The sequence below is a fragment of the Rattus rattus genome, chromosome 4 (assembly GCF_011064425.1).
Source record: "Rattus rattus isolate New Zealand chromosome 4, Rrattus_CSIRO_v1, whole genome shotgun sequence".
Taxonomy (NCBI): Eukaryota; Metazoa; Chordata; class Mammalia; order Rodentia; family Muridae; genus Rattus; species Rattus rattus.
In genome coordinates, this window is record NC_046157.1 from 48,065,129 (window position 1) to 48,084,898 (window position 19,770).

Sequence of the window (19,770 nt, forward strand, 5' to 3'; positions counted from 1 at the left end):
ATGCCCCGGAAGAGCCAGGCCATCGGACTGAGCCTCTGCAACGCGCTTTTGTCCACTGTGCAGTTCATAGTAGAGCAGTCTGCTCATCCCTGCTCCTTCCTAGAAACCAGATCTCCCTGATAGGGAGCTGCAGCTCGGCTTCTTATAGATTTCCCTAGGATTCTTTCTAGTCTGTTCTCAGTGGCGGTCCCTCAGTGCACTCATTACCGAAAGACTCCTTCTCAATGGTTCTATTCTTAGAATTCCAAGTATGTGACCTAATTTGCTTTCTATTGCGATAAAAACCCGTGACCAGAAGATACTTGGGGAAGAAATGGTTTACTTGGTGTACACATCCCAATCTAGTGAGGGAAGTCAGGCCAGGAATTTGATCAGGAGCAGAGGCAGGGACCACGGAGAACGCTGCTGACCCCCTTACTCTCCTTCACTGCTTAGCATGCTTACCTGCTTTTACTATCCAGGACCATCTATCTGCCCATGGGCTGGGCCCTCCACGCCAACTATTAATCAAAACAGTACCTCAGACACAGGCCTCTCTGATGAAAGTGCTTCCTCCAATCCCTCCCCTCAGGTTACTCTAGTTTGTGTCAGGTTGACAGAAAACTAACCAGCCAATCACTTTTCTTGAGACCAAAGTTGAGCATCTGCATTGCTGGGTTTTCAGCAGCCATCCTCTCTACTCTCCCCCTCTGTCCCTGCTTTAGAGAGGAGCCTTCTGTCCCTGAGATTCTGACATGGCTAAGTGCTCTGCAAAGTACACGGAGCCATTCCCATGGCTTGGGCTGTTAGTCATTCCCTCTCTCTACATATGTGTTCTTGGCTACAACACCCAGTTTCTTTGGCTTCTGAGGCCCAGTAGGCAGCTTGATGCTTTCCTGGATGATTTTCCGGGGTTAGGTTCTAGTTGTTGGAGAGTTGAAAGCTGTATCAGTCTCTCAGGAGGTGTTGAGTCTCAAAACCTTGCCCTGATGGACCAGCGATATAAAGACAAAAAGGATACCTGTGTTCCCGTGAGTAACCAGAGGCAGCTTCCAGAGTCCTTTTGCCACAGAAGACAAGCAAACATGATCAATCCAGTGACTTAAAACTCACTGTAAACCCCGTCAGAATGCATATGTGTGGACCACTACTATTGACTGAATCTCTTTAGTATAGAAAGATATTGAGTATTACCCCAACTCATGGAAGCATTAATATATTTAACTAATACCTCCCATGATCTCATTGGGTTATCTGAATAATACGTCATAATAGAGGCTGCAGAAAGGGGGTCCTAAATATACCACAGATAAATCTTTTAAAAATAAGAAACTGGACAAAACCCAACTATGAAGATAGGCATGCTCGCACGCTTGCTCACACATACACCATATGCATACACGCATGCACACACACACACACACACACACACACACATATTCAGCATCATGAAAGTCTACAGGATATTCTGTAGAGACAAGAATATTGTCTTTTAACATGGTTCCATGTGGCTTCTGCTAATATCATATTTTAATGCATCTCAGATCCATGACTGGAAAAAGCAAGACATTATTTCAAGAAATGTAACCACTAATCTTTGCTATGGCTCCCTACCACTCTCGAGGTGGAAGCTGATAGAAGAATCAAACCCCATCTTCTCCACCAGCCTCACCCCTGCTCTCCACTCTCCAACTTTTGGCCCCCTTAAATCCTGAGTTAGTTCTACTTTAATTCAGCTCCTGCTGTGGCGTAGACTGAGGTCCGCCATCTTGTTTGCTGTGGTTGGAGGTTAGGATTGTTAACCCATTTCATAACACTGAGCAATAAAACCCCCTAGCCCAGGCTTCCACTTGAGTCAACTGCCATTTTGTGCTTTCCCAGAGAGCGTCTTGGGAGGGCTAGGTCTGTCTTAGAACCTCATGTCCCTTCCCAGTGTTCACAGTAGGTAATCCAGTACCCTGGTTCATGAACTCTCAGCTGCCTTGAGTCCAGAGAAGAGTTTCTGATTCCAATTTGATATAAACTATTTTACTATTGAAGGCTATTGAACTGTGATCAACTCAAAGCCCTACCCCATACCTCAGTGTAGTTTTTAAAGTCCATCAGCAAGTAGGAAGATCACAATATCGATGTACTCTTAAAAATGCATGAAGATTCCAAACCACAGGCCAAGAACAGTAACTGAGCCCAAACGCTGGGCCCTCTGATATTAATGTCACATTATTTATTTAGAGTTTTTCCTCGTTCCTGTTTGGGAGTGAAGACTCGTTTACAGAGAGGTTGGTTTACAAGGTTTTTATTACCATGGTATGACATTAATATTAAACTAAGAACGTGTGAGATCCCGTCCGCATGAGCTGAGGGCAGAGCCCACAGTGGCCTTCCATTTAACTGCAATGATGCAAGGCTCATCTCCATGGTCATGGCTAAAATCAAGGTCCAAGTGCCCTCCACTTCTAAGTTCTGCATCAATATCCAGCCACATCTGAGCACAGACACCAAAACCTTGTTAGAAATGGATGAAAGGTGTCTTTTATGTCTCCCAGGAGGCAGTTGTATCCCTGAGAACTGTGGTACACTTAGCTTTTCCATGAATTTGGGACAGCGTTTATGTAGCTTCCTCGTTCCTGGATAACAAGGTATTGCAGTGGAAGAAGGAAAGTCAGTTTCAGAGTACAGTATATCCCTGGTGCCCAGCCCTTAAAGTGCAGGAACTTGTTTCTTCCACAGGGCACACTAACCCTACAATTTCCAGTATTACAGGTAAGACAGCTTAGTGCCTAAGACTCTGTCAGGCTGAAAAACCTCAAGACATTTCGATGCCCTTACACTTGACTGTGTGAGCTTCAGGGAGTGGGGGTCCCAGAGCTGTTTGGAAGCAGAGGAGAGATGAGCGTGAACTTGCAAACCTTGCAACCACCTCACCAGAATCACTGGGATAAACATCTGGTTTTTGGCTCTGACCACTGTGTGACTGACCTTCCCGTGGTCTTCCAGGAAGGTCAAGCTCTTATGGGCTGGCACATCGTAAAAGGTAGTGCCCTACACAAGTTGAGTTTAGTATGTCCCATATCGAATTGGAAGGTGAGGAGGGCCTGCTTACAGTTTTGTGAACTTTTGCCATTCACACTGAGGACTCCTAACAGCAATGACATCAATACTTCAGGCAGAGTGGTTATCTGTGGTGCTGGGGTATCCTGAACACCCATAGATTGACCCATAGATGCTAGCAACATACCTCCCTGCTCCCCTCCCCCATAATAATAATGTCACATATCCCCAGGGGTGAGGTCAACCTCAGCGACTGGCCAAGATCAGCTACTGCTGACTGTGTGGTATATGACAACTGGTCATGAGGTCAGGGGACAGGGACGAGGTGGGTAGACCGATTCCCGCTCCAGGGTTTTGTAAGCATTCTAATGGATTTTGCCCTCCCCTTCCCAGAAATGACACACCAGTCTTTGTGCATGAGTCTGAATACATTGAGAAAGCTCAAGAAGTTTTTAGCTAAAACGGGGCAACATTTGCATAGAGCAGCCTGCACACCATCAGGACACACAGGGCCTGGCTGGCCCCTTCCTTGGCGGAGGATGACAGGGCTCTGAGCCTTAGGTGCTGATGGATGAGAGGCTGTAGTAGGAGGATTCATGTCTAGGAAGGGTCAGGGAGGCAGTAATTACATCTGTATGCTGACTGGTTAGGGGAAGGGAGAAATCGATGCCAGTTTACTTAATCTGGACTTTCAGAAACATTACTGTCACTGAAGGTCCCCAGAGGGCTGCGGCAGGGGATGAGAAATGAAACATTGTATCAGAAAATAACACATAGCACTGAGTTAATGGCTAAATTGCCCTCCTCCCTCGAGACGTGAGTCAAATCCAAGGCCTGGGCTCCTCCCAGAAGGGAGGTGGTGGGTGCCATTTATCATCTGTAGCAAGACCCAGGGGAAAAGGCTAAGAAAGAATGCTTAGAACAAGTGTGTATCATTCCAGTGGGTCGCACAATATCTTTGAGTCTTCAGTGAGTGTAGTGCACAGGTCTATCATACTCACCTCACTCATGTCCCCTGAGTCACAAGAGGCTTGTCTTCTCCACATCTATTCTCTACCTTTCATTTTCACCTCCCGATGGCTGCAATTCCTCTTCTTGCCCTCTGCTTCCACCTTCCTGCGTGTATCCATCTCTGATCTCTGACTTCCACTGTTCCTTCACTCCTTTGGCTGTCTCTCCTCCCGTCCCCGCTCTCACCACACCCTTCTCCCACCCTGCCCAGCCTCACCTGCCACCATATGCTCAGCATCTGTACCTCTGCCTCAGCGTCCTACTGTCCTGTGCTTTGCTGACACAGAGGCGTGGCCTCCAAGAGCAGGGAGCAGAGAGTCTTGATCAATTGGTGTGCAGATGCCTGCTTCAAAGTTGCCTGAGTTGATAGCAGATTGTGTTTCAAAGGCCCAGCTGAGAACTCTATCAAGCCTGCATTCCTGCTGGGCTTGGGAAGGAGGCATTCTCTGGGTTAAGGAAACCTAGGGGGAAGCTAAACAGGCAGGCAGTGGGGTGAGCAGAGAAAAGGGGATGGAGGATAGAGAACAGAATGCTGTCCGATGTTCCTCTTCACCTAGGTACGTGTGGGTGTTTTCCCACGTTCCTGATCTCTCTGTAAATGACTAACACCACTTACCCCAAAGCCACGCTGCAGACTGCAGCCTGTCTCTCTGCAGACAGCGTGAGGACTGCGCTTTGACTCTAAGGTTTGTGCAGCACCAGATCCCACGCACGGGCTGCCCAGGGTGTGTGTACCTGCCAAAGGTAGCCTCCGGGTATACAACCCCTGGTGAACATGGCGTTCAGAGCAAAGGGCCCTCGCACTGCTGACCGCTGGTGCTTTGAAGTATGGGCAACAGAGAGGATCCTGGCTGACCAGAGTGGGGTCCGTTTCCTCTGTGGAGCGAGAGGAGCTGCAGGAAGTCAGATCCAGTAATCCCTCCCTGCCAAGCTCTGGGTTGTCTTTGGGGCCAGATCAACAAGGTCTGCTTCTGCAGAGTACAGACAAGGGGCTGCGGCTCGGGTTTGGCAAAGGAGGAAGGAGGGATGGCAGATGGCACCAGCAGCAGCTTCAGCCGAGCCTCTCTGGGCTCCTAGCATTGGAAAGAACTTTCTGTAGCTTCCTTAACCCTTTCTCTTCCCTTGGATGGTGGAGGCAGAAATGACCAATGGGAAAGAAGGGGGCGTGCCTGCTGACGGGGAGACCCTAAGCCCGGCACAGACAATAAGGAATGGTATCAGTTTCCCAGGCTTGCTGTGACAAGTCAACACAAACTTGGGAGCTTAAAACAGATTTATTCTCTCGCAGTTCTAGAGACCAGAAGTTCAAAGTCAAGACACCAGCTGACACATGTTCCTCTGAGGGCTCTAGGTAAGAGCACATTCACGGCCAACCCCGGCTCTGCTGAGTCCAGGTTACCCCTGGGCTTATGGCCGCACCACTCTGGCTCTGCTTCTATCCCCTCATGGCTCTCCCTCCTGTCTCTGCGCCACCCACGTTCCTCTGCCTGGCTCTTCTAAGAGACACACATCACCGGATTTAAAGCCCATATTAAATCCAGACGTTCATTTCTCAGGTCACTAACTTCATCCCATCCGCAAAGGCCACTTCTCTGGAGAAGCCACACTCAGAGCCCTGGACCCATGTCCACAGGGGCTGCTAATCTGCTCTCTCATTCTTCCGATAGAGCTCCACCTCTAAACTCCTGCTCTGTGGTGAAACTTGCATGTGAACTACTTAACGGTTGCCTTGCCACAGCCCTCCATAGTGGATACAGCATTCCTATCTTAGGGACAGGACAACCTAGCCCAGATCTACACGAGTCATGTTCGCAATGTCCCCCCCAAGCTCCAGGATACACTTAACAGTCCACTGGAGTCAAGAATGAGTGTCTCCCATATGATACAGACAGGTAGGGGGCAGGACAGGGAAGTATGTCAGAGTCCAGTAGTCACCCCCTATCCCGAATTCTTCTCCCATCTCCCAATCGGTATTTAACTAGTGTGTGGGCTTAGATTTCAATCGACATAAAATGCTGACCATAAACACAGCTCAGTGTTTCCTTGCCCGGGTGCTTCCTTCCCCATAAACACATGCATTATTAAGTATGTCCGTTTGATGCACTCACACAGCCGAAAGAGCCGCTCTGACCACTGATTAGAAAACACACTCTACATTTAAGGGGGCAGGGGGAGCCAATGAGATGTTAATTCCTGTTCCTGAAGCGATATTTGATGTCCGGAGCTGTTTTACAGACCTTCAAGGAGACCTGGCTCTGAAGATCGTTACAGTTTAATCATGAAAGATCTGCACTTCTAATATTTTTTTAACATATATATATATATATATATATATATATATATATATATATATATATATATATAACCTTTTTAGGTTACTATACCAAAAGAGAGAACTCTGATGCTACGGGCAGAAATGTCAGGCACCAAGTTTTTAAAATATTTATTTACATAATCATTGTGTGTGCATAAGTGTGCATGTGTGGAAGTCAGGCAACAACTTGTGGAAATCCTTTCTCTCCCTCTGCCACATGGGTCCTAGGAATCCTACGCAGACCTCCAGGCCAGGTGGCAAGTGCTTTTACCTGCTAAGCCATCTTGCCAGCACGGGACATTGTGTCCTCACTGCAAACACATTTGTCTCGATCTTCTCAATCCCAAAATAAGAGCAACCTGTAATCTGCTTGGGACTGAGACGCTACAAGCTTGTTAGGGTCCGTGACTGCCTGGGAATCTGATGTAGAGTGAATGGGTGAAGACCAAGACCCAAGTATGTCATAGCACATTAGAAATATCCCAGGCACACAAGATGGAGTCCAATCTCAGAAGCAGTCACAGATCATCTTAACCTGGCCCTTCAAACAACCCCGAGTAAACACCCGATCTTAAACACTGGGACACCGGGGTAAAAATAACCACACAATTGAATAAAAGAGCAAATCAGTACAATTTGCTCACTGGACTCCTGGAATAAACATTCACTTTTGGGGAAGTAGATAGGTAAGATTTTACACATATCAAAATTGGTCCAGTGGCATGTGTTGATTCATAAAGCAAGCATCCCTCACATTGAGAAATAATCTTCCATCCTACTTCTGTGCATGCGTAGGTTTGCGCAGTTCATGCATGTGTGCATGCTATGCTTTCACTCTCCTCCCTATTCATTAAGGCAGGATGGCTAACTCGACCCCAGAGCTTGCCAGTATGGCCTAGTCCTGCCAGCCAGCTTGCTCCAGAGAGCCTGTCTCCATTGTAAAAGACTCTGGAATTACAGGCAAACAGTCGCACCCACCCAGCACCGATCTGGATGCTAGAGATCAAAACTCCAGTCTTCATGCTGACAAGTGTAACAAACACTTTTTCCACTGGACCGATTTCCTAGCCATCTGTCTCACTTCTAAATGGCATGTCTGTTAATGGTTTTCTATTTGTTCCTACATAACTAGTCCTTTGACAGAGAAAGCTGAAGAACAGATACATTACCATAATGAAGAAAAGAATCTAAGACCATAAGCTTTCTTTTTCTTTTTTAAGTTAAATTCTTGTATTTTTACAAATTTTAGCAAATTCTATCCTTTCACTTAGTGTCTGCAGAGGTCACCTCTGTCTGAAGCAAGTACCCCAAACCCTGTTTGGAAGGAGAGTAAAACTGTGTCATTTCACTCCACCAGAGGGTCATGGTCAGTTTACTGAGTGTTGTGACTAGACTTCCACAGGACTCAGTCTTATGTGTGAAGTCAGCACTGAACACTGAACTCTGTTGAATTCCACGAGCCAAACTCAGGGAGCTTGGCCAGGGCATTCAGGTGACTGACACATGGTGGTTCTCAATGATTCTGTGTAATTCCTCATCTGTCTCTCCACAGTCCTTAACAGGGAGGGCAAAGACAGCCTGAGGGAACCAATGAGGGATTGGAGTCTTCACACGACCAATACCATGCCATTGTGACACACAAAGGAATCATTTGGCAAATTTCCGAAGAACAGGGTCACTTTTTCTCACATTCTGGGACAATCTTAAAGAGAATGGTTCGTTTTGAGGAGAGGAAATGGTCCTCTAAGGTGCTTTTCAGTGTTTGCCTTGGGTTTACCTCTCCCTAGAAGCCTTACACCATAGACTATGGTCCCTAACATCCTGCTGACTGTTCAGACAGGAAAGCAGAGAACTTCCTGGGGTGCCCAGTTTACCCCTGCTATAGACAACCTGGATGGGGACCTTGAATTTACGGAAGATGAGGAGCCCCAGAAATGCTTTGAAGCAAAATAAGCAGGAACTTTTCAGCCATTTTAGTCAGAAAGGAAAGAGAAGCTGAACTGTGCTAGGGTTGTTACAAGAGAAGCCCAATCCCTCCAGATTCAACATGTCTGGTCAACCCACCCTCTAACCTGCCATCTTTTCCCTGTAAAGCATTTCGTGATCAGTGGTTTGTGTTTGTTCGATTCTGTTAATGCAACAAAATACCAAAGGTGGGTTAAATTTATGAAGAGAATAAGTTGTTTTAACTCAGTGTTGAAGGCCTAACCCACAAAAAAACACAATGCCGGCCCATGGTGGACAGTGGAAATGTGACCAAAAGGTCACCTCTTACCACAGGAAGACAGTTCAAGGCTGAGATCCCTGTATCTCTTCCAAGGTCCTAAGACCCCACACTAGACCTGAGGCCCAAGCCTCCAGTGTATGAGCACATACACACCACAGCGCATTGTATAATACACATCTACTATCCACCCTCTCTTCTGAGCTTAAAACCTAGAGGGAGTCACACTGGACTTCACCCTTCCCCTGCCCCAGTGCTGCATCCTTCATATCTCAGTGCTACTGTTCTCTTACATGCCATAGCTGCTCCCACCCCAAGAGCAGGCCATCCTGCCTCTCCCATCAACACATTCTCCTCAGCTGGAGAACCGCATACACCCATCATACTCTCTGACTTGAGCTGCTCACCTAGTGTGTGAGCCAAGACACTGAGTTCCTGAGGCCTCAAGACAGGCAGGTGACCCTCGTAGGGTCCTCTCAACCTGCTGCCCACAGTCCTAGTCTAGATGGGCCTTGAATGGAGAAAAGTAAGATGCGTAGATAGGCCAGAGAGTGATCAATGTGTCTTCCAGGATAACAGAGGCTAAATGCCATGGTGAGTCCAGCTCAAGCTACAGAGCATGGCTACCTTCAGAAGCTTACCCTAGTGCACTGTTTGCAGGGGTTGGTGGGATGGACTAATGACTCTACCCAAGGTCATGGAGATGGAGGAAAAAAATTCAAAAGATACTATTAAAATAGAGTAACCAGGAAAGGAAAGTGTCACAAAAAGACAGATTTTAATGTCTGGAAAAAAATGCTGACAACATTAGGCAATGTTGGCCACACAGGAAAACATGGGGATATTTAGGGTCTGAGAGGCCCTGAGGACTGGTCTTCCTGACCTGGATTTGCAGACTGCGGTATCTTATACTCGGGGGGGGGGGGATGTCTATGTGCACAAAGCTTCTCAAGTTTGTACCTGGGACTCAGGAGATCACAGACAAGAGGATTTATTGATAGCAGATGGCACACCTGGAACTCCCAAACGAGGCTGAGGAGAGCTCTGTGTTGTGAGGCAAAGGAGATACAGTAGAGGAGAGTTAAGAGTGGCAGCCAGAGTCACAGAGGTAGCTGGGAGAGAGACCACAGAGCTGAGGCAGAAGAGTGCGAATAGCATCGAACATTGCCAGGGTTGAAGCAACGACAACTGGAGGCTGGGGGTGACCTCCAGGACAATGGCTCCTGAACTTGAAGGCTGCAGATGTCATGTCGGACAGTTCAGAGTCAAAGGGAAATGGATGGCAAGGCAGATGAGGCACAAGGGGTTTCCTGGGAAATTCTCCAGGGGATTAAGAGAGACCAAGGTGAAGGAGGGAAGGGTGCAGGGACCATGATACAGATCTAGAAGAGCAGAAGGAGGTAGAGAGAAACATAGACCTCAGTGGTTACCTCAGAAGGTAACCAGGTAACAAGACATCGTGGAACAGAAGGGGACTGTGAGGAAAAGGCCACCAGGCTGGCCTTGCCTGTTACAGTAGAAGGATAGCAGAGGAAAGGAAGCCTCCACAAGTGGGGGTGTCAGTGAAGGCTAGCATCAGGTACCCCCTTTCCCTAAAGCCAGTTCCCTTGATGAAGAAAGGAAGGTGTGGTCTAAGCTGTTCTGATCTCCACCACAGCATGGCCAAGCCAGAGGGGGAGAAGGAGACAAAAGCCTTGGTGAGAAGCTGGGGGCTGGACCATTTTCACCTCCATCCATCATGCACAGTGGCCCAAGGTCACATGGCTCCATACATAGTCAAGAGTAGAGCCAGTTGTCCCTTTCTTCAACATCTTTGGCTCTGCCCTCCAACCCCTGGACCCCACACTTTCAGTCACATGTGGGGTTTGGTCTCAAAGTTCCTATCCAGCAGACATGTTGCCTCTGGTGTACACTGATCTTCTGGTGCGGGTGTCCAGACCCTGTTAGCTTCATGTCTCAGGCTCTCCTACCGCAGAACTAGTATTCTGTGACCAATGGGAATGAAGCCTGAAGGCGATTGCACGTGCCTCTCTGAAGTGCACTCGAAGGAGGTTCTTAAGAAATGTCGCAACTCAGGGGGGACTTTTGGTCTAAAGTCCCCACCGTAGGTTTCCAAGGTGATCTGCCCTCTTAGGCAAATGAGGAAACCATCTAACTGTCTGTGTTTGTCTCCAGGCGACCTCATACACCTGCCTCCATACCTGCGAATGGACTTCTTGTTAAACCGGGGCGCACCAGGCACCAGCAGGGACCTGAGCTTAGGACAAGCGTGCTTGGAACCCCAGAAAAGTCGGACCCTGAAGCGCCCCACGGTCCTTGAGCCCACCCCTATGGAGGCTTCCTCCTCCACCTCTTCCACGAGAGAAGGACAGCAATCGTGGCAACAAGGGGCCGTGGCCACCTTACCTCAGCGAGAGGGTGCAGAGCTGGGACAGGCAGCTAAAATGAGCAGCTCCCAGGAGTCGCTGCTGGACTCTCGGGGCCACTTGAAAGGAAACAATCCCTACGCAAAATCCTACACCTTGGTATAACACATGGCGCGGCTGGACAGCGGTTGTAAATACAATTTAAACGATCCAATCAAAGCTACCTTTTTTTTACGGAATTCCAATATTTATAATTAAAGAAAATTGCCAAAATATATTAAAAAAAAAAAAAAGAAAGAAAATACTGAAACCACAGACAGCGCAAAGACTACTCTGCTTTTTTTCCGTCTGAGTGTGGGCTCCATCTGCCTGGGCATCTGAGTTTTGGGGAAAGAAGTCCAGTTTTATGATTTTCACAGGCTATAGCATTTTTACCGATTTTCTACAAAGTGCATGGGGACTCATTAAACCTTCTGAACAGAAGAAGTTCTAGCACACAAGAGTCAAAAAAGGAAATGGGGGGAACTAGCCTACTTGTGAATCGAGGAGGGACGTTGACATGGGGGCAGGGGACAGCTTCCGTCACCTTGCACACCTTTCCTTCCCACTAGGGACCTGGCCCTCGGTTTGATTTTTCTGTTGTTAATTAGGATGAGTGCTGTCAGTGAGGGGGTGGGGGTGGGAACCCATTCAGTTTTCTTTTCTGTTTATTTTTTAATTTGACGCGACACTCTTTGCATTTTGTCTAAGCGAAATAAAAGAGAAAAGGTGGTCTGCCTTTATTTGCATGTCTGCTGAAACCTCCTATCCATTGCTCGGGCCTCCTTCCTGCTCATACTGGTGTCTGTGAACAAAATGGCTGGACCTGGTGCCCAATCTAGGAAAAAAGATGCTAAGTTCTGAAGAGCTCAGGTGCCGCTGGGAAGAGACAAGAAGATACAACATGAACTCCATGGACGGAAACCAAACCAAAGGCAGCCTGGTCTCTGTCCAGTGTTCTAAGCCCTTCACAGGACTCGGGTCCTTGTCAGCTGCAGGACCTGCTCTCTAACTCGTTAGGGTCAGCAGACCATTTCCAAATCCAGCGCACTGATCTTTGTCAATAAAGTTTTATTGGAAGAAGTCCAAAGGCCCTACGCTCCATGTGCATTATCTGTGGTTGCTTTCATGCTGTGATGTCAAGTTGAGTGACAGTGTGTCACGCAAAGCCAGTAGTCTCTGGCTCTCCGCAGGAGATGCTTGCACAACCCTGAAGTTGCTTTAGTCCTGACTTGTCTGAGAAAGGAACGGATGCTGTGTCCCACCTTCCCTGCCCTGCCCTGCCTCCACTGTGACTGACAGATTCACAGCAGACTATCTTCAGATGTGGTGCCTCCGATCCTCTCCTTGGCACCCAGAGAAAAATCCGGGTCTGTATATACCCAGTCTGTATACCAGGGTGTTCCTCCAAATCCCAGGTTTTTATTTTCCTTTCTCTGTGTCTAAATGCACTGGCATGGGGCTCACTCAAACATAGAGCCTACCAACAAACAAGAGGTACCATGTTCTACATCCCTTGGCTCTTCCACAGTGTGCCTTAGAAATAACCTGCCATCCTCTAAGGCAGAAAAACCCCATTCCAGACACCTTCCTAAGAGGGAAGGAGAACCAGGCCTGTTACTTTAGTTTTGGCACTGACTGGAAAAAACTGAGCCCACGTCCATAGCTCTCCGCTTCTGATTAACGACACACACAAGTACCTCTTAAGACCTTCCCTAAGTGTCCCCATGAAGGCCACCAGCCAGAACCCTGGTGTAGTCATTACTATCTAGAACTCACTCACAGCACTCCATTCCCCACTTCCTGCCTCTTTTTCATCCTTCCCTCCTCCTATCGTCCAGTCAGACTTTATGCCTCCTGAACTTCAGGTGCACAGAGCACAGGAAGGGCCAGTACAAGACTCCGTCACAGCCTCGAAACGGCTCTGACCTTAGGGTTATGTGACAGTGAGGTGTGTGTTGCCTGCCATGGTTTCAGAGCACAATTTATTCTTGACGTCCTCATGGACGCAGAAGGATCAAGTTGCGACTTTCTAGAGACAGAAAAACCGTAGCCTTCACGGGTCTGAAAGTTGTAGAGCTCCCACACTTGGAAGTTTATTCTTTTTAAGTTTTTTTTTTTCTCCCAAGATGTACAAAACAATAAAAGATTTGATGTGTTTGCCTCTGCAATGGATTGCTTGCAAGGTTCCTGCCTTAAAAAATGCCCATTAAAGTGAGTTCCACATGCAAGCACTGTATCAACCCACCCCCCCCCCCGCGCCTCAAGTAGGGTCTGACACTTGTCTACAAAGGGATGTATAGAGCTGTGAATTAAAAGACCATCACTACAACAGTATCAGTGAGTTTTCCTCTGTACCTTCCTGTCTCTATTCTGGTTTGTTCGGGGGAGGTGAATGGATTATCTGTGTCCCCACATAGGACTGAGAGAAGAAAAGTATAGTTCCATCCTGGAAAGTTTTCCTTTCCTTTTCTAAAGAGTTCGTCCCAGGGATTACTCCAGTTCTCAGACCAACAAAATTTCTCCTAGATTGACTCAGATTACTTCTTTAGCTGCTGCCTAACAGTTTGGGGGTAAATAGGGAAGAATTCGTGGTTCCGTAGGACTGGGTGTTCTTTAATCCATCCAAATAGCCCCTCTATAACATAAGCAAGTAGAGGTACTTGTGAACCCCATGGTGTTCTCTACCTCTGCAGTCTCCAGACCCTGGGGCTTAGCACCCATGTCTACCTGATGCTTTTCTTATAGTCATGTCCACACGAGGCTAAGAAAAGAGGATGGAAGAGCTGAACAGTGAAATAGCACGATGCTGGTCCCACGCAAGGCCGGCAAACTCTGAGGCCACCCTCTTAGATTGCCTAGACGGCTCTTGAAACAAGCAAACGACTTCTCACTTAAGGTCTTTCTGACCTGGTGCTATGATATATGAGCAACTGGATTCCATTTTAAAACAACCAGGACAGCATCCTGGGGTGGAGAAGCCAGGCACTAGTTAGCCATACTCTAGTTTTAGAAAGGTCTAAAGGAATTGAACAGTGGGCCAAAACCGGAAAATCTTAGTTTAACTTTCTAAAGAATATGATCCAGAGGTGATCGTGGCTCTTAGATAAACATACTAATACTCAGGGCTCCGGAGACTACACAGCTCCTCTTCTCGATTATTGGATCAAAATGACCAGCAAAGCACGAGGCAAATGAAATGGAGGGAAAGATTTCCCCTATTTTTCTCATAAATCAAGTAGTTGCAGCATTTAACAAGGGCTTACATCAAGAAGGAATACAAAAGACTATTTTTGTCAAAATGCTGAAGGAGAAGCCATGAGATGATCAAGATGATAGCTATAGATATAAGACCCTACTGACCGAAAGCAGGGTGGGTCACAGCTGATAGGACCATCCCAGGTTCATCAAGCAGGAGCTGGGATTACGTGCTAGAAGGCATACCTCAGTACCCTGTCCCATGGGCACCCAACAGTCAGGAATGTCTTCCCAGTAGGGGCTTTGGGTAACACTTGTTGTTCAATGAAGTTTGCATAGAAGGTGACCTTGAAAGACAGGGTCAAGTGTGACCTTGATTAGTGAGGGTGGGTTTTCCTGTAAATAATGAAAACAACTTCTCCCTCTGGGACCAAGCCCTGGCAGGGGCGCCAGATGCCCCATTCAGACTTAGCACTGCCCAGATAGTAGACAAAGACTGAGTTCATACCTTCACTGGTCTCCGAGATCCAGGAGGTCAGGGAGCGTCCCCTACTTTCCAAATTTGGTCCCAGCTTACCTTCTCCACTGGACCCCTGGTGGCCCCATGTCACTCCACAGTGTCCCAGTATCCCCGTCTACACATGCTTGTTGTATCTTCTGACTCACTGCAATCTGTTACCTAAGATGTTATCAGTTCTCCTGCCTAAGCATATATGCTCCATTAGGAGAAAGATTTGTCTTCCTTGCTTTTGTCCTCACTTTCTAGAAGGGAGTGTAGCAAGCACCCTAAATCCGGAGAGGCTCAGCTATGACATGAGCTCTCTGTCCACAGAGCATCACGCAGACTGCTTGGCAAACTGGCAGCCCCGGCTCCTGCACCCTGCACCCTGTAGAGACAAGGTGCGGCTCAGACCTACAAGGGACCTATCCCTAAGTGTTTTGACTTTGGAGAAATTGTTGGTCAGTTTTGTTGCTATTGTTGTTGCCTTGGTTGTTCCCTCTCTCTTTTCAAACTCTAACTTCCAGTCAAAGCAAACTCTAAAACTTGGGGAAAGCAACTTTGAACACCTGGCAGGGCGCTTGCTTCATCTCCCCAAGCAAAGCCTGCGAGCCTTTGTATCCTGGAGACTTCAAACAAACTCTAAGAAAGATGTGTTTATCAGTCCGAGCTCTGTGTCCCTTGAGAGGACAGGATTCTGTCTCAAGGAGACAGCCCTTTCGTGGAGGAAAACTTGTGTATGGGGCATACAATGATGTGTGCATCAGTGACTGGGGAGTGCTTAGGAGGGTCACGGGCACAGCACGGCCTGGATCCATTTGGTACCACAGCATCAAGACAGAGTCTCTAAGCACAGTATGTAAAGAAACTGGTTTGTACTTCCAGAATTGAATTATGCTGAGGGTCCCCTAGTGCTAACCTCTGTAAGAGGACCCACTCCTAAATACAAAATTAAACAAGTCTTCTGAAGTAACACTTCTTGGGTGGAATAACAATGGCTCTACATTGCGACCCAGGATTCAATGCCAGGCAGATGGAAGTCTGGCCTTACCTTACCTTGAGAAGGTCTAGTTCATACAGCCACCAACAAACTCAATCCAACCAAGCAGGCATGCATGCCTTTCACCACCACAGCCCTCCAACTATCCTCCATGTTGAGATGTCAGTGTGTTAAGCCAGCACTGACTAGACATGGGCTAGGACAGCATCCCTTTCTGCTGGAACTAACCTCTCCAGTTGGTTCTCTGTGAGGCTCTTCCAGGTGTCTTGGATTAGAGCACGGCACTTCACATGTGTAACAAGAGCTGACACTCAATGTCAAGGTGCTGATATTCTCAGTGAGAAGACACAGAGCTATGCTGTGAACTGAGAATCACAACAGTGCTTCCGTAAAGGCTTCTCAGAGCATTAGATTAGGGAACTTTACCACTGCTATGTCTCTAACTGTCCATGCTCATCAGAGACCTTTCTCAAGCTTTGTCTCTGCTTGCCTGCCTCTCGTGCCCACTCTTCAGAACACAACGGTTGCATGGAGACTTTGAGCTTTGACAAGGTCCACTACATCACAGTAAAAGGGACCTGGTATACTTCTGGATACCCGGCTTTGACACCAGCACCAACTCTTCCAGAGGCTCATCATGGGACCCCAAGCAAAGTCAACCACTGGCTGTGGACACCTGTGCACAGGTGGCTAGACCAGATCTTCAAATTCTGCTGACTCCCGGGGGTTTGGATCTCCTCAGTATCTATCTCCCACAGCGGATATGTGAAAGTCGTCACAGGGGCAATACTACTCCTCATTTGTTCTGTTTTTCTGTGGGTTTGGGGTTCTTTTTTGTACTCCTTCTTACACTCTTCACAAGCAGCAGTACAAGCAGGCAAATGCTTTTAGGGTTCGTTGTGAAATGAGGATGGGGTGCAGGAGAATTGTGGGATGTAAAATGGTAGTCTAAATGTCCATGAGCCTGGTGTAGAAAGCAGCAGATTTTAATCTTTTTAATAAACTTGTAAACTCAGCTTGTCATCACGTTTATTTGTTTGCTGGAGACAGTGTAGACCCAGGCTGGCCTCAAACTTTTAGCAATCCTTCTGCCTCAGCCTCTGGAATACTCAGATTATAGGTGCAAGTCACCAAACCCAACTTCCGTGTTTGTTCTTTATTGGGGAGGGGACAGAAAGAAATAACAACAGCTTTGATTTGCAAGCTAAAAGCTCTAGAGTCTATACTATGGATTGCATGAAATCTCACACACTGGTGCTGTGGCCATCTTCCCCAGGGCCTTGTAAATAAAGGCTGCTCTTTAGTCAGGGCTCTACTCAAACATTACCCTTATCAGTTCTTGCTGGCCCTGTATGTGATCGTCAGTAGAAGAGATTGAAGTTCTTGCTGGCATAGTAAAAAGACACACAGTCTGTCCAGAACGGTGATGTCCCTGTTACTCCCTCAGTCCATGGCCCCTGTCAACAATTATTAATTCTCCAGTCTTGTTTAGTCTACTGAAACCTCTTTCTGAACCCCAGACACCTGTTCACATTCAGTATTTCCTAGTGACCAACACTAATGTTTGCTTTCTTATTCTAAATACTTTGTATATTTTAGGTCATATAATACATATAACATATAATATATACTATAGTATATTATATAACTATATATAATATTTCGCATATTATATAATATACAGTATATAACATATTACACATACTATAATATGTTAATGTATAACATAAAGCAGATTTGATTTATTAGAGTGTCTTCCAGGATGTGGTCTGGTTAGTCCAACAGTGTTTATCTCCTAACAGAAAGGCCATGAATCCAATAATTGTTCAGGTCATGAGCTGGGATGTCTAGGAGGCCCCAGTCTAGTGCTGTAGGATTTCTAGAGAGCTGCTGGTCTCAGTCTATCCTGGAATCCTGAGAAAGTGTATTCTAATAGCAGAGAAGGGATGGATGCCTCAGCAACAGGAGAGATGAACCTGCCGGCAAACAGGCAAAAAGCTTCCTTCTTCCGTGTCCTTTATGTGGGTTGCCACCAGAAGATGGGACTCAGATTGAAGGTAGATCTTCTTACATCAAATGACCCAATCGAGAAAAACCCTATGGGTTTTGGTTGATTCCACAAGTTGACAACCAACATTAGCCATCATTCGGCCATCATCCCTCATGTTTCAGTACCTAGATCCTCAAGCCCCATCTTCCTTTTCCCAGTTTCTGCATACTTTTCCTCTGGCGTCACATCTACAGCTTCCTCTGGTAGATTACACGTCCTTATATATACATTCCTAAAATGCCTAAGAGCTAACAGATCCCTGGAGAGATCATAGCCAATAACTGACATGTACAGGAACAAACACAGAAGCCCATCCCCTTTGCCTCAAGGTAGAGCAAAATCCAGGACTCTTTTTCAGGAACCACCTAAAGTCATACACTTTTCAGACACTGTGCCTTTACTGAAGCCTTTGTAACCGATCTCAGCCTCCAGCTCTCTGGTGCACATTAGTAGTGCACACCTCACGCTGCATATCTGGAGAATTCTATATAAAGCAAATTCTTCATTGTGTTCTACCCTTGCAACCAACCTAGTACCCAGAATGTGTCACATGTCCAATAGATATTGACAAGGAGCAAATAAGTAGTGGAATAGATGAGTAAGAAAGTATAGGTAGCCTCACAAAGGTCAATACCTCATTTCTTCTTTCTCCCCAGGTGCGATTTATTCAGAGAGATGTCCGAGATTCTCAATGCATGATGCAAATAAATCTTCACTAAGTGCAAGGAAGACATAGGGTCATCTCCTCTTTAAACCACAATCTCAGCTGTGTTTTTAAAATGGACTTGGAAGACTGCTCCAGCTACCCACAATGCCACGGGAAACACTAGAGAGGTCACTTGACGCTACAACCCAACAGTCAGGTGGAAACATTGCCCTGGGTTCAGATCTCCCCTCATACAGAAGGGGAACTGTCCTGTGCTGTCAAAGCAGACACTCAGCAAAGGGTCTTTTATCTCTGTGGATGGGTTTGAGGGAAAGTAAGCCAGAAAACAGCTTTGAAACACAAAGAAGGGCAGTCATTTGATTTCTTCGGCAGGGCTGGAATCAGCCAGGAAGCATCTGTTTTTAGCACTGTCTTTGATGACAAAAATCCATTTGGGGCTTACAACCTAATGAGGATTCACACTTGGGCGCTCAGAAAACGGGCTTTGAAAGACAGATCACAGTATTTATAGGCTGCCGCACCTGCAGAACCTTTAAGGCATTTCCAGAAACTCAAGTCTGACTTCCCCTTAAGGCCCTCTTGTGCTGTTTATCTTTGTTAGTAGTCTGTGCTCCCAGCTCCCTGCTAAGCAGAGCCCACTGGCACCTGAAGCAAGGGCTTGTTGGGGAGAGCTGAGTTGTCGGAGCACAGCATTTCCAAAATGAGGGAGAAGTGGGAAAAGACATCTCATACAAAGCTGAAGTAAGCTAGTTTATGGCTCAAAATGAGAAGCTTAAGAACATGGTCTTCTTTCTCTTTTTGTCATCATTGCTTTCCAATGATTTGATTTTATTAGTATGCACTCATCATACATATTACATATGGTGAGTTTCATTGGAACATTCTCATGCATGTGTATGATGTCTTTTGACACTACTCATCCCATCACCCTCTCTTGCCCCCACTGACTTCCCGGCTAGTTTCCCTCCTACTTTGGTGTGACCTCATAAACTTAGGGTCAGGGCTGCGGGAAGGCTCACAGGTGAAGGGATATTGGCAGGAACATGGTCAACTCACCAGAGGCTACATACACCACTGAAGAAAATGCCTCTTCCTTCCCCAGCAACTTAGTTCCTCAGAGAGAGGTGGGGCTTCAGGAATCCCTCACTGCTCCCCACTCTGTGTGGAAAGCACCCTGAAGTGCTCTTGTATTCTGCAGGAGGGGCTTTCTGTCCATAGACTTAATGGAGCACCCAAGCAGAGACTCTTTGCTTCTCTCTAGTCATCTCAAAGTCTCTTGTATTGACTTGGAGGTATGTACCAGCCCTTTGGGAAATTTAACACAGTATATGTTGAGAACAGAAAATCTACAGACTGGATCCAGACAGTCTGA

At 46.9% G+C, this 19,770-nt stretch overlaps 1 protein-coding gene across 2 annotated transcripts in view; it reads left to right on the forward strand.

Moving 5' to 3' along the window:
- Positions 1-13,155, forward strand: part of LOC116898943 (Down syndrome cell adhesion molecule homolog) — a 61,887-nt gene extending 48,732 nt beyond the window's left edge. The window contains exons 12-13 of one of the 2 annotated variants that reach the window (XM_032900360.1): positions 5,330-5,392; positions 10,755-13,155. In XM_032900360.1, coding sequence (XP_032756251.1) covers positions 5,330-5,392; positions 10,755-11,110 — 419 coding nt within the window. In that variant the 3' untranslated portion in view covers positions 11,111-13,155. The remainder of the gene's footprint in view (positions 1-5,329; positions 5,393-10,754) is intronic. The other variant, XM_032900361.1, reaches the window with a different exon arrangement.
- The last annotated feature ends 6,615 nt before the right edge of the window (positions 13,156-19,770 follow it).